The following is a 14890-nucleotide window of genomic DNA, read 5'->3' as shown; positions in this document are numbered from 1 at the left end:
AACCTGGAATATTAGAGCTGGGAAGAACCTTATTACAACATGTCAGAGCTGGGAGGGGCCCCAGAACCTGGAATGTTAGAGCTGAGAAGAACCTTAGAACCTAGAATGTCAGAAGCAGGAGGAGACCATAAAGTTCATGGAGTCTAGCCTCTAGTCCCGAGCAAGTATCTTCTCTATAGCATTACCAACAAGTTCTACTTTGTTGAACTGGAGGCCAAGTTCGTTCAGGTCCTACTCGCTTTCATGTAACAGGGAGTTTCCTCTCTATTGAGACAACCCTTTCTGTGTTAGAGAGCTCTGATTGGTAACAAATTGTTCCTGTTAAATTGCTAAGTGTTCCCCACTCTTCTCCTTCCATTTCCCCATGGCTCTGGGTTCTGATCCCTCTGCAGGTTGATAATGCCCCTCCCCTGACTCCTCCCCAGGCGGGAGGCTCCCATTCCTGCTGAAATGTAGAGGGCTAAAAGCATTTTTTTTTCATCCTTCACAAAGACTCCCTGTCAGTCTCTGCCAGACTGCCATACGAGCCTCATCCACAGCAGATTGTCTCCCTAGGGCTATTCCAAGACCCCAAAGGATTAACGTCTCCTTCTCTGGTCAGATTGCCATGGACATCAAGTTCTGGACCATCCTGTCCATCCTGGCTGTTTCCTCCAGTGTGGTCCTCTACAGCTTCCTGTCTTTCCTCACCCAGAACTTCTTCATTTTCCGAGTGGCCCCGACCATCTTCCGATTTCCATGTAAGAGTTATTCCTCCACCCCCTCGATAAGCTCTTGAGCGGGGTGGGGAGTGGCACTCGGACTTTCCTGGATCCTGCTATATCCTGTTACTCAGAGGTTCAATACTAGAATCAAGAAGAGAAGAGTTGGGGTGACTAGGTGGCACAATGGATGGAGCTCCAGCCTTGCAGTCAGGAGGACCTGAGTTCAAATATAGCCTCAGACACTTGACACTTACTAGCTGTGTGACCCTGGGCAAGTCACTTAACCCCAATTGCCTCACCAAAAAAAAAGGAAAAAAAAGAGAAGAGAGGAGTCTCTTCCCTCTTCTTCTCTCTTTCCCCTCCTTTGTTTTTGTCTTTTCTTCCCTTTCTCTTTCTTTCCTTCCTTCCTTCCTTCCTCTCTGTTTCTTTCTGGCTATCTTTCTCCCTCCTTCATTCTTCTCTGTGTCTGTCTCCCTTTCCTTTCTCCATCTACCTCCCCCTCCTTCATCTCCTCTCTCCCTTTCTTCTTTTCTCTCCCTTCCTCTCTTCTTTTTCCTTCCTCTTTCATTTTTCCTCCTCCTCTCCCTCTCTTTCTTCTCCCACTATTTTTCTCTGTCTCCCTCTTTTTCTATTTCTTCTTTCCCCCTCTCTCCTTCCCCTTGCTCTTTCTTTCCTCACTCTTCCTTTTTGCCTCTTCTCCCTTCCCTTTCTTCCTGGTGGCCTTTTCCTCCTGGGACAGTATATGGGGGAAAGAAGAGATGGGAGCCTACCTTGGACCTCAGATTGATTTCTCCCATCCTTTAAGAGAAGTTTCCCCAGTGCCAAGGGCCAGAATGTGCCTCCTGGAACTCAGACCTGGGTCTTTGCCACTGACCTAGGCTCATATTTTTCCATCCCCTAGATGCCAACCAAAATGCCCTGACAGAACCGTACATCTTGCTGGTGGTGCTGCTGACTGTGGTCCTGAACACCATGCCCTCGCTGGCCATCCGTCTGCTGTGCCACATCACTGCTGAGCCTAAGCCTGGGGTAAGTTAGTCACCTTAAACCTAGTAGACCCTGCCCCAAGAGGGTCCTGCTACATCTACAGGCCTTTCTGGGGGAGAAGGGCTTTCTGTTTTCCAAGGCAAGCAGAGCATTTTATCTCCATTTCGTGGGGGATGGGAGGGAAACTGAGGACCCAAGAATAAAGAGACCCTCCCCCCTCCTTCCCAAGACTTCTAACTTTTCAAAGCACTTTTGCAGACGTTATCTAGTTGAATCTTCCAAATCATGCCGATTAATCCTGGCTGGGATACTTATTAGTTGTTCGGCCTTGGTTCTCTTAATTAAGCCACTTAATTCTTTGGTCCATGAGCTCAGTAAGACATTATTTTTGCAGGCAGATAAACTGAGGTAGAGAAAGCAATATACTGAGCCATATAAAGAATTGGTGTCAGAGACAGCACCAGAACTTGGCTGCTTCTTCTTCAGTCTGGGCCTCCTTTACTAGTCTACTGACCTTACTTACCTTCACCTCTCACCATTCCTGGGAGACTGGGAGGACTCAGGTGGGGGATGACTTCAAAGTCTTCCCAGAAATGAGAGTGGTGGCCTCTGGTCCCAAGGAATGGATGCTCTGGTCTCTCATTCATAGTAGGTGCCCTTGTCTCTCTTCCCAAGAGTTTCTTGGCCTCTGCTCCCCTTGTATTCCCTGGTCCCTTCTTCCTGTGTGTTTCTCAGACTCTGATAGCTTCTCATTCTCCTCTGGCATAGAAATCTCCTTATCGAGACACAAAAGTAGAAGTCAGCACCGTGGAACTCAAAGCCCACTTCCAGAGAGGCTCAACCCGCCGCCGCTCTAGCTACGCCTTCTCCCACAAGGAGGGCTATGCCGACCTCATTTCTGGGGGGGCCAGCCTTCGGAAGAAGCCCCGCCGGGTTATCCAGGGTCCCAGCCCCAACGGGGATCTGCAGCCAGCTGGAGAAGACCCACCTCGCCCCAGGACAAGTGTACTGGCCAAAGAATCACCCTGACACCAGCTCCTCTCCCCTCCTGTTTTATATGAGATATTTCCACCTGCCAACTCTAGGATCATTCTAAGAGTCCCCCATTTTAAAAAAGTTTTTGGGAGATGTCCCCACCACAAAAATGCTGCCTTATTGCTCTTAATGCAACAGTGACCTCTCTTGGCACGATGGGGAATTGCAAGGAGGTCTTGCCTCTGACCTGGTAGAGGTGAAGGGGGGACCAAGAACTCCTGGATGCTCAGAGGACAGGCAGAGTTCCACCCGCCCTCTTCTGTGCCCCACCCCTGCACTAGTTCCTGCCTCCAGCGCCAGTTCACAAGCTGCCAAGATGACTGGCTTTGGTCAAAGCTCCACTTCCTACCTTCTCTCAGACCTGAGATCAGGGAGGAGTCCTTCCCTTCCATCCTTCCTCTTCCCTCTGGGTTAAACCCCATCTCCCTTTTGCACCTGGTGGTCTCCTTGGGAGGGCTGGGCCCGCTGCTCCATTTACCTTTGTCCTTAGGGGACCCAGTGTTGGACTAGCATGACCCGTATCTAGACAGAAGAGAATCTGAGGGCCAGAGAGGAACCAGGAATGCTGCTCACCTTGCCTTTTTAGGGGGTTGGTGGGCTGCTCCAACCTTAAGGCAGAGTTAAGTGTTGGAAAGGACCTTGAGCATCTCCAGATCCCCCCCTCTCGCGATGCAGATGAGGAAACGGACTCAGGAAGAAGAAAGAGCTTTGCTCAGACATGCAGAGTCAGAGTTGGAGGTAAAGCTACAAGGAGAATCCGGATCTTCTAGGACCTAATTTGGGGTTCTTCTGCTGTAGTACTTTTCCCTCATAGTATAAGGAAGGAGCCTTGGATTTGCGATCCAAGGGTCTGGGTTATAGTCCCAACCTGGCCACAAATGACTTGAGTGACCTTGAGTGAGTCACTTCCCTTCCTTGGGTCTCATTTTCCTTATCTGTAAAATGAGAAGTCTGGACCAAATGGCCTCTGAGGAGTCCCTTCCTGCCCCAAGTCTGTGCTGCTGTGACATTCTAACATCTGACCACACCAGGATGACCCCTCTATCCAAGCTCTCCCTCATTTCCCAATGAGATCACAGGATTTGGAGCTGGAAAGGACCTTGGAGGTTATCTTCAAGTCCACTTCCTTCATTTTTCATATGGAGAAACTGACACCCAGAAAGGGGCAGTGACTTGCCCATGACCGCACAGCTAGTTAGTGTCAGAGCTAGAATTTTAATCCAGGTCATCAGACACCAAAACCATGCCATGTTGTGTGCCCCCTCTCAGGGCCAGAGTCTACTGAAATGGATATGTCAGCCTACCAAAGCCCTATTCCTTGCCCCAACCCAGGTCCCCGTGAGGTTCAGCTGATGTTTGGGACCCTGAGGACTTTTCTCATCACCTCCCTCCTTAGTGTTACACACCTACCTTGAAAAGTCCTAGCTGGCCAGTGTTTGAGTATCCCCAAATTCAGGGACCAGGGATGGAGAGCCATCAAAGTGGAGATTAAAGTCAAATGCTGCAAACAGGCAGCCAGTGACTGGTTCTTTGGGCTTGAGGTACACGAAGGGATGGGGAGATTCACCAAGGAAGAATTAAGTCTATCATTACACACTACACCTCCTGCCACAGGAAGCTACATGAGTGGCTTCTGGGACCTGGGACTAGGGAGCCCACCAACCTCTGGGGTCCCCTGGGGGGATGGGAGAGATCACTAGAAGAGTCAGGTGAACTGGAGGGAGGCCTATCAAAGGCAGGGCCAACCCTGATGCCACCCCTCAGAGTCAGACTTCAAACCCAGGCCCCCTTGGTGATCCAGCAGGGGCTTGAATAAGAAATGCTGGCTGCTTTACAAAGTCCTGTGAGGTGGGAAGCCAGAGCATTATTATCCCATTATACAAGGGGGGTAACAGGCTCAGATGGTTGAAGTGACTTCCTCCGGTTTACCCAGCCATGAAGTGTTGGTGGCCAGATTTGTACCCCAATTCGCTGAAGTCCACAGATCTTCCAATTCTATTCCAGGGAAATTTCCAAGTACAGCTCACGCCCAGCCTTCCGGCTAGTCATGTCTGATGCTTGGCTCTAGGAGGGCCCTCCCTTTTCCCACTGAGGTCCTTCCAATCCTAATCGTCCCCCCCCTCAGGCCGCTTCCATTTGGGGCTCCTCTCCATAACTGACTGCCATCAGGGATACGGGATACCTCTTCCTCACCTTACCCCACGTAGGCAACATCCAGACACCAGAGTGAGTGACTAAAAAATAATTTATTGAAGAAAACAGAAATGACAAAACCCAACAGAGCGGCGAACAGCAAAAATGAACCCACCGAGGATGGTTGTTTGTGGTTTTTTTTTTCTTTTTAAAAAAATTTAAGCCTGTCACCCAGGGCTGGGGAAAGAGGGACCTAGTTCTCTTCTCCTGCAATGGGGCTGGCCCCGCGTTTCTCCCCAGTTCCTTCGGCTGGACCTCCCTTGTCAGAAGATACAGACCTGGAAGGGACCCCACAAACCAGTTAGTCCAAGCCCCTCATTGTACTGATGCAAAAGTGACTTGCCTGAGGGCACATAGGTAGTGTGTGGTAGAGCAGGAATTTAAAACCGATGTCCCCTGACTCCTCCAGGGGAGGGAGAAGCCCCTGCCCCCAGGCTCCTCCAGACATAGCTGGGATTCCAGCTTCCAGGGATGAGAATTTCTCCACATTCCCCTGGTGGTGTTGGGGTCTTTAGAGAACTAAGGCTACCTGGGGGTGGCTAGCGCTGACTCCAAATGCCAATCCTTCCCTCAGAAATTGGAGCGAAACCAAACTACAGAGTTGAGGGAGGTGGCAGTTCGAGACAAAGGGTTTCCCTGGGGTCGGAGAGAGCCCGTCCGGCATCCCCAGGGCCTGCCCTCTGCCTCCCCCACTCATTCTTTGCCGGGCTCCCATCTTGGCTGCCTTCTGTCCAGCTAGCTAGTCTGGAGATGGCTCAGAGGAAGGATAAATGTGGAAACTCCTGATCTCTGATTAGGCTCAGGGCAAATAGCCTGACTCCTGGCCCCCTGAGCTGTTAAGGAATCTTGGTGGGTGGGCCCAGTACTGTACTTGAGTTCAGATGACCCAGAGTTTGAATCCTGGCTTAAACACTAGCTGTGCAGCCGGGACAACCTCTCCAGACCTGAGTTTCCTCAATTATAAAATAAGCAGCTCTCTTTTAATTGACAGCTATCTATGCTCCCTCACTCAAAGCTAGGTGGGTTCCCCCAAAGGAACATAGATTTAGAGTTAGCAGAAGACCCTTACAGATCATCCTCCTCTCCTGTTTTACTAATGGGGAAACTGAGGCCCAGGGAGGGGAGGAGCCCTGACAAAGGTCATACAGCTCTTAAGTAGCAGAGTTTATCTTTGGGCCAGGGCACTGTCTGGCCAGCACACTGAACTGTTTCAATTAGACCTCACCCTCCCAGGCCAGGGCAGGGAGGGATTTGAACCTGTAAGCCACCTCCAATACTAATGGGAATGCCCTGAGCACACAGATTCCCATCTCATACCTCCCTGGGACACTAAGAGTTACTTCTATTCTCTTCTGGGTCTTGGCCCTGCCAAAGGGTCCATTAAGGCCTCTCTTTGACCTCCCTGGATGTTCTCCGTTGTGGTCTGGAGGTTGGTGGCAAGGCCTAAGTCTGTTTTTCCTTTTCCTCTGCCCACCAGGCACCTCACATGCCCAAAGCTTCCTGGAACTTGGCACCCTCTATCTAGAAACTGGGTACTTTGCAGCCAGCACCCAGTGAATTACACAGCTCAAAGGGTTTTCCCCAATCCCTAAAGCCTTCTGTGGGAACTAAGAACCGTCTCTGGAGAAGGGTACTAAGATTGTCAATAGGAAAAATCTTTGGTATAGTTGGTTAGACCATAGGCACGTGGAGAACAGGGGACCCAAAGGCAGAGAGGCTGGGGATGGTGAGAGGCAGTCCTGTCTCCAGCCCCAGACAACCCCTTCCCTTTCTATTGGAGAGGTCACTCTTGTCCTAGGAGCTGTGCTGGGCTGTGAACCTTCCCTTGGTCAGAGTAGGTGACTATGCAGACAGCACAAGGTTTGTACTCAGAAAGGCCTGCGGCAAGACTTTCCCCTTTCTGGGCCTTGCTTTCCTCATTTGTAAGAGATCATCTCAAGGGTCCCTTCCATTCCAGTTCTAAATTTATACCCACTTGGTCCCTGCTGAGAAGGTCCCCTTGTTTTCTGTCCTCATCGTCCCTGAAATCCTGGGGCTGAATGAAGTCGGTCTCCAGGGCTGGATTAAAGGCCTCAGAGCAGAAGGCTTGGGGAGCAGGGAGCTGGGATGAGGGCCTTCGGGCTCCTCAGGCCCCAGCATTTCCTAAGAATATCCCATAGATTAGATAATCCTAGAGAGTTGCTTCCAGCTTTGTAACTCCAATCTATGTTGTTAAGCCTGGGAGTGCTAGGAGGGTCCTGTTGCCTAGGAAAGGGACTGCTTTGTCTCTGGCCTGGGATGAAATGGGGGGCAGGGAGGGGAGCATCTCCAGTTGCCCTTGGAAGGGGCTCAAGGGGAAGTGCTGGACATCTCTTGAGAAACTCCAAGGAGGGCAGAAAGCAAGACCAGGGTGAGCTGGGTGGCCTCTAGCATCAGGGAAGGTGGCAGTAGATCACTCCCATCCATTGGGATGATCATCCCTCTGCTCACTGAGGCCCAAGTTCCTTGGAATTCCTTACCTCACGGAAAGCCTCTTAGGTCATAGTCAGAGCTGGGAAAGACCTAACAGGTCATCTGATCTATCAGGCTCCCCCTGAAGCCCACCCCCCTCCATATTACAACCACCTTGGCGAGTGGTCAATCCAACTGGATCAGAGATCTGCCATGATGAAGAACTTGTTTTCTACTGAGGCAGCTCAATCTTACTCTGGGATAAATCCTTCTGCACTTCTGGCCCACCACTCCTGCCTTTAGGACAGCATCCAACTCATTCCTTTTGTAGGAAGGAAAAAGGGGGGAGTGCCTGACCCAAGGCCACAAAGTGGGATTAGAACCCAGCCCTGATCCCCAGGCTAGTACTTTGCACCACACAAAGCTGCCCCGCAGATGTAGAGCAGCAGACCAGACCAAGGAGGTACTGAGGAAAGGAAGAGGAAGAACCCAACAAAGCCAAGATTTTCTTACTGGAAGTCAGACTCGAGCCAGGGCTGAACACTGACTTGCTAAATCTTGTTTGTCTTGATTGAATTACAGGGAACGAAACTGGGATTTGGGCAGGCGGCAAAGTGGGCACTTTCTCCAATGCTGATGAAGGTTGGGGGCAGAATACCCTTACTCCATGATTACATTACTTTGGGAAAGTCACTTCACCTTTTCAGGTGGCATCTCTTCTATCAACTGCCCTGAAAATTGGATAAGATCTTGGAAAGAAAAAAAGTTGCTGGGAAGGGCTTAAAGTGCTGAAAGGATGTGAGGGGCTACCTGAATCTGGGCAAAGCTGTCTCAGGCTGGCACGGGGAGCTCCTTAGGAGTCACTTCTTTTAATCCCACATGGGACTGAACACAGCCCCTAGCCCACGACTCTTGGGAATTGGAAAGAGACGGGATGATGGAAAACCAAATCGTGCAACTGGGTAATGGAGGGAGCTTTAGCTCCTAGAATGCCTTAAGATCCTGGTTCAGGGCTTGGGACATCATCTACTTGAAGCCAAAGGGGTTAGACATAGTGGCCCCTGTAGGTGCCAGACTGATGGAACTGAGTAGATAGGAAGGAGACAAGGGAGGACTTTTGAGACCATCTGGTTAATCCCCACTTCAATTTTATGAATGAAGAAAATGAAGCCCAGATGAGGGGAAATGACTTGCCTAAGGTCACACGGCAAGTCAGTAGTAGAACCAGGTCTGCTGGTGTTCTTTCCCACACCCTAGTGTCTCCAATCCCTTGAGCAGTGGGGCCAGGCTGCACCTGAACATTCCCTGATGAATAAGAGGGAATCACTTGCTCCCCAGTAAAGCTCACATCCTAACTTGTCCATCTCTCCACACCCCCATCCCAGGACAGAGCTTTGAAGGAGGGGGTGGGCCGGGGTAGAACGCCCACACATCAGGAATGAAGAGCAGTCATGAGGAGATCTGGCTGGGCTAGAGTAGACCCCAGCTGTGGCTACCCTCCTCTCATTCCTGGGTGACAGGACTCCAATTATCTGATTGTCTCTCTCCTTGGAACAAGACACTTGTGAATTGATACTAAAGCGAAAAAACCAACCGCAATCCAACAGGTAAAGTAGTAAATACATACATACAAATGACCCAACTCAGACCTGGTTCTCAAGTCCAAAGTGGAGACTTCCATGGGGGCACAGTGCCATGGCTGCAGCTGAGGCAGGGAGGTGGATGAGATGGCTGACCTCTGACGCTGACCTGATCATCCCCACCCCCACTCCCCTCCAGAAACTCTTCCTTCTCCCCAGCTTGCCTGCTGTCCTTCCTGGCCACCTTATCCACTTCCCTGGTTGTTTTGACAACTGCATTTGAAAGAGAGGAAAAAGGAAAAAAAGAAAATGGGAGGAAAACCAGATATCAACTTGCTCGTTATCATGTAACTTGGGAAACATGGTCCATGTTGGATCCAGGCTGAAACACAACTGGAATCTCTGTTGGTTGAACTTGGACTTGGAACCTCCATGGAAGGAACACGTAAACCTCTGTCGGATGGAACAGGCATTGGAGCTTGGAACCTCCGTGGAAGGAACATGAACTTGGAGCTTCCGGAGATGGGACACTGAATGGGAACCTCCATAGAACCAGACCCTCAGCTGATGGAACATTGTCGTTCCCTCGACCCCCCTCCCCCCACCCTCCCCCCCCACAATTTTATTACATTAGTTTCAAGAAAGCGTACATTGGTCATGCATAAATCAAATTTCCATTTTGTCTTTTTTTCTTTTTTTCTTAAATTACATTTGAACACAGAACACTTAGAATAGTAATAAATACTCTCAAAAGACATGACTCAGAAAAAAGCAACACATCAGAAAACAAAAAGATACTTTCTCTCTTGCTTTCTCTCTCTCTCTCTTTTTAAAGGACTTGTTTAAATATGAACTCTGTAAACGCCTTCGGTCCTTTCTTGCTCTTTCTCTCTCTTTCTCTCTCTCTCTCTCATTCATTCTCTCTCACGCTCACTCTCTTTCTCTCTCTCAGTTTTCAACTAACCAGCTTACGCTCTGTTAACATTCAATATGTCTCCCACCGAACTTTTCAAAGAAATAAGAACATGCCATCTGCAAAATTATAATTTAACAGTATAAAGCTTCAGGTCACATATTCCAAAAACTAGCTAAGTAATTTTTTTTTATCACATAAACTATACATTAAATATTTTGAGGTATTTCAGAGAAAATTGTCAAAGGCTTGGAGGAGCTGTGCTGGACTTCTTTTTCCCTTGTGTGGAGAATGTCTTTGGTATCTCACAAACCATTTGAGTATTGGGAAGAAGCAGGAAATGGGATTTAGGGAGGCAGGAAAAGGAAGGGGTCTTTTGAAGAATACAGAATGGGACATCAGGAAGAAGGATTCTGGATCTGAGTAGGATGACCAAGTCCATAGGGATAACAGCCCCATGGAATCAGGGCATGGAATCAGGCAAGAACAAAGAGGAAAGGGAAGATTTGTATGTCTTATGCTAATAGGTCTGGCCCAGATAGTAAAAACTGAAGAGTGAAACTGATTAAGACTGAGTAGAAACTGACCAATGTCCTTCAATTTCACTGCCCCTCTTGAGTCAAGCAAAGAGACTTCCTCAAAAGGTCCAAAGCATGGGGGAAAGTAGACCCCCAAATAATTATTGGGCCTGGTCACACTGGCTTAGAACTCTAGCTAGCAGCAGCTAATTTCTTTTCATCTTGGAAGAATGTTTAGTACCATAGCAAGTTTAAGACACAGAATGTCAGAGCTGGGAGAGGGACTGTCTAGTCCAAAATCTCCTCATTTTACAGAGTGGAAAAAAAATGAGATGCAGAGAGGGGAAGTGATTTGCCTGATATTATATCATTTGAAAAACAAGAGGCTGAGGGAAGAACTAGAATTAAGAGAGACTCGTACCTCTTTTTGGGGGAAGGATTAGGTCTTGGCCAAAAAAACTGGAGGAGGCAGGGAGAGAGAAGCAGGGGGGGCCTAGATAATTTACCCTCTGAATAATTAAAATTTAGGTTATATGTGTTAAAGCGATCCATATAATACCACTATACCCTTTTAAAAAATATTTTCCCCAAACACTTCCATATTGAATTGCCTTTTTGATTATTCTATCCTCATATTACAGAAGATATTAATCTTATTGTACAGAATGCAAGGTATTCTCACTAAGTCTCAGAGAAGTTACCCATGTCACACAGCAGAAGGCCTATCCTGGGCCTCTCCTCACTCAGTTAATCTTGGGGGTCCACTAACCTTCAGAGATACCCATAAGTGGGATGGGAAAGGTAGATTGAGGAGGACAAAAGTGGGTCTATGGAGGGAAGAGTGGTTTGGGCTTGGGTGCCTGGCCCTTGGGGATGGAGGGTGGAAGGAGTGAGATCCAGAATCCAATTTATAGGGTAGAGAGATTTGGGCTGATTGATTGGCTGGTGGCTAGGGAAGGAGTGAGAAGGGGGAAGATGTGTTTTCTGTCCCAACACCCAAAGGTTCATCTCTCAAATCTGCTTGCTTAAAAAGCTGAGGTAACAGTGAGTTGATTAAGATGAAAAAACACAGACGTCAAGAATTGGCCACACACACCTTTGGTACAAGAAGGCACTCAATCGAACCCACTACTCATCCTCTCTCTCTCTCTCTCTCTCTCTCTCTCTCTCTCTCTCTCACTCACTTTCTCTCTTTCTCATTCTCTATCTCTCTGGGGGGGGGGTAGGGGCCCTAAGGGCAAAAGCAGGGCCCCAGGAAGGGGGTACAGATGCATCTGTTACAAAGGCAGAGGGAAATAGGTCTGTCCAGCACAGCTCCTGCTAGGGGAACAAAATCTTTGGTATCAGACGTGATTTCTCCAATCACAGAAGTGAGAACGCAGTGAGGTAGCCTTAACCTTGGGGGATAAGGGGAAGGGGGAAGGGGCACAGGGCAGGAGGATCTCATTAGAAATGTCTTTTGCATTCTCAGGGAGCTTGGGGCTGGGGAACCCCCTCCCTGGGTCTGGAAAGGGGGTGGGGGGAGCATAGGGTTGGGGGAGTCTCTTTCTGGCCTCAAAGCCCTTGAACCCGTAGAGGTGATGCTGGCCACCAGAGCACAGCTTTGTTGCCCACCACAAGACAAGATCATATTGGGGGGTGTGGAGAAGGAGAGAGAACAGCTCAAGGTGGGCCAGGTAGCTTTTCCCTCCATTTCAACCTCTTCTCTCCCACCTTTCCCTCCCTAGCCCCCATTCACAATTTTGGCAAAACAAACCTAGTGGATTCTACCGTCTTCAGTCAGTTTCCTTGTTTGTAGGGAGGAAGGGAAGGAAGGGGAGAGAAAAGTAGCCTTGTTGGGGAAGAGGAGAGAACTTCCACCTCCAGCCAAGTTCCTCTACATCTCTCCTTGCCCCCTCACACTAGTTGCATTCACCATTGCCACTTCTTCCCATCCTCCAGGGATGGGGGTGGGGAAAGAGCCCCAAAGGTTCATAGGGAGCCCTCTGTGCCATCAGCAGGATCCAAACCCTCAGTGGCATCAGCAGATAAGACTTTTTGTATATTTCTCTCTCTCTGACTTCTGTTGCCCCCCTCCCCCAATCAAGGTGCCTAAATAGGGATGTAAAGTGACTGGGACCTGGAGATGGGGCTGATAGGTGGGGAGTGTTGGGCAGTGGGGAAAGGGGCACCTGGAATATACCCGCTTCATGTTTGAGCTCATAAACACTACCTTCTCTCCCTCCAACCCCAATCCCACCTTCCACTAACCTCTCCAGGCAGAAGTTCCAGCCTGGGTGGAGGCAATTCTGGGAGCCAGGGAGAGATACCTCCCTTTTCCTAGGAGCTGGGAAGACTTGGGGAAGGTGGGGGAGGGGAGAGCTGGGGAACATAGCTCAGCCCAGAGCTCTGGGCCTGGGAGCCCTGGGGGAGGAGAGAGGGTGGCTGGGCCTACTCCCCAGGATACTCAGGAAGGAGGGAATGGGACACTGACCCCCAGGCGGGCCCCTCCCTGCCCAGGCCAGGGTTTAAGGCAGGTAGCTGATCTTGGCACATCGAATTCTGGCCACTGGGGAAAGCAGGTGTCTGCAGGCTCCGATGGACCAGTTCTCTCCTTATTAGGGGTGCTGGGGTGAGGGGTAGGGGTTGCCATTTGATCTGAGTTTGGATTTTTCTATTTTCTTGGGTGGGGTTGGGAGTCGTCCTGGCCCTGCCTGGACTAAGCACTGGAATCCAGTTTGGGGTCTTGGGTAACCACCCTGGGTTTAGGGGTCAGATGAGAAAAGGTAGGGCTGCCCCAGGCCCCGGGGTGGTGGGGGGAGAGGGAGGTTGCCCCAGGGAGGCTTTCCCACCTTCCTTGACTGAGGAAGGCGATGGTAGAAGGAGGGAGGGGTATTAATTTTTAAAGTTCTTTTTTTTTTAAATACCCGGTTTGTATTCCTACTATGTGCTTTTTGACCCGCTTTTGGGGGAAGGGGACAGCATGAGACTTGTTTTCCTCAGTGTCCCCTGGACACCCTGACTGGAGGTGGGGAGGGTGGTCGGGGACCCTCAATCCTTCCACGGAATGAGGGAGGGACGTCTGTTTCCTTTGGTTAGGGAGATTTCTTTGGAAGGAGTCCTGGGGGTGGGGGAGGCGGCGCACCCTTGAAGGAAGGACCCCATTTGTGCACTTGGGCTTGGGGTGCATCCCCTCACCCTCCCTCCCGGAGGTGGCCTCGGATCCCGCCACTTCCCTCCGTCCCCAGCTTTTGTTTCCACTGGCTCTGTGGGCCACACGTGGATCTCCAAGCGTGTCTCAAGCCAGTGTGGGAATGGGATGGAGAGGCAGACTGGCTCCGCGGGGCCACGCGGGGTTTAACCCCGCTGGCCTTGCCCCTCCTGGACCCATTCCAGTCCCATCCCTTCCTGCCCGTAGCTCACCTGCTTGGGGATCTGGGGATCTCGAGCGGTCGGAGGGCTGCTGGGGCTCCGCTCTGTTCTGCTCCCCTCCTCCCCCGGCAAGCCGTACCCCCAGTGCCCGGGAGCCAGGAAGGGAGATGGGGCCCGGGACCCGGGACCCGGCTCCACAGCCCGGCTGTGGGAACGCACTAGGAGAAGTCCCACGGGCCCAAGCCGTGGAGGGAGAGACCAAGGGTGCCCCAGGGAGTGGGGAGGGGTGGCGATGTCCAGAGCAAGGCGCTCCCGGTAGCCCGGGCTGGGGGCAGGAGGCGCCGCCTGGGTCCGGTCAGGCTCCCCCCCACCCCTGGGAAGGAGTCGGGATGGTACCGTTTACCCCCCGGGGGTGGGGAAGGGTCGCTCGGGGGCGGGGCCTGATTCCGGGGGGGGCGGGGCGGGGCGGGGGCGGGCTCATGCTTTGGAGAAGGTGCCGGCCGCGGCGGCGGCGGCGGCGGAGGCGGAGGCGGAGGCGGGGCCGCCGGGCTCCTCCTGCCAGCGGTTCATGCAGCGGCGCCGCGCGTTCATGAAGAAGTTGCTGACGGTGTTGAGCTCCAGGCCGAGCTGCTGCGAGATGGTGACCTGCATCTCCTTGGACGGCCGCTTGTTCTCCTTGAAGATGGCGATCAGCGTGCGGCGCTGCAGGTCCGTGAAGACCAGGCGCTGCTTCTTGGGCTGCAGCGTCCGCTCCTTCTGCTGCTCCTGCTCCTTCCGCTTGCAAGCTGGGTGGCCGGCCGGCCGAGGAGGCGGCGGCACCGGGACGGGGACACGGAGGCAGCGACACGGGGGCAGCGACACGGGGACAGTCACACGGGGACAGACACCGATGGGGCAGGGGAGTGAGGCAGAGAGAGAAGGGGGGGGAGAGAGAGAGAGAGAAGGGGAGAGAGACGGAGAGAAAGAGACAGAGACAGAGAGAGATAGAGACAGAGAGGCAGAGAGATAGACAGAGAGACAGAGAAACAGAGACAGAGAGACAGAGACAAAGAGGAGAGACAGAGAGGAGACAAAGAGACAGAGACAGAGACAGAGAGGAGACAGAGAGATGACAGAGGAGAGACAGAGGAGACAGAGAAAGGCAGAGAGAGACAGAGAGACAGAGAGAAGACAGAAACA

General features: G+C 51.3%; 2 protein-coding genes across 3 annotated transcripts in view; one reads left to right on the top strand and one right to left on the bottom strand.

Annotated features, from left to right (window-relative positions):
• ATP8B3 (ATPase phospholipid transporting 8B3) overlaps positions 1-3824 on the top strand; it is an 81425-nt gene extending 77601 nt beyond the window's left edge. For both annotated transcript variants that reach the window (XM_027853214.1, XM_027853213.1), the window contains exons 26-28: positions 602-740; positions 1606-1733; positions 2460-3824. In XM_027853214.1, coding sequence (XP_027709015.1) covers positions 602-740; positions 1606-1733; positions 2460-2720 — 528 coding nt within the window. In that variant the 3' untranslated portion in view covers positions 2721-3824. The remainder of the gene's footprint in view (positions 1-601; positions 741-1605; positions 1734-2459) is intronic.
• Positions 3825-14188: 10364 nt separating this feature from the next.
• ONECUT3 (one cut homeobox 3) overlaps positions 14189-14890 on the bottom strand; it is a 48766-nt gene continuing 48064 nt past the window's right edge. The window contains exon 2 of the mRNA XM_027853052.1: positions 14189-14496. Within this exon, the coding sequence (XP_027708853.1) occupies positions 14189-14496 (308 nt within the window). The remainder of the gene's footprint in view (positions 14497-14890) is intronic.

The sequence above is a fragment of the Vombatus ursinus genome, unplaced genomic scaffold (assembly GCF_900497805.2).
Source record: "Vombatus ursinus unplaced genomic scaffold, bare-nosed wombat genome assembly UNPS02009918.1, whole genome shotgun sequence".
NCBI classification, from domain to species: Eukaryota; Metazoa; Chordata; class Mammalia; order Diprotodontia; family Vombatidae; genus Vombatus; species Vombatus ursinus.
This window is presented reverse-complemented; position numbering and strand designations above follow the sequence as displayed.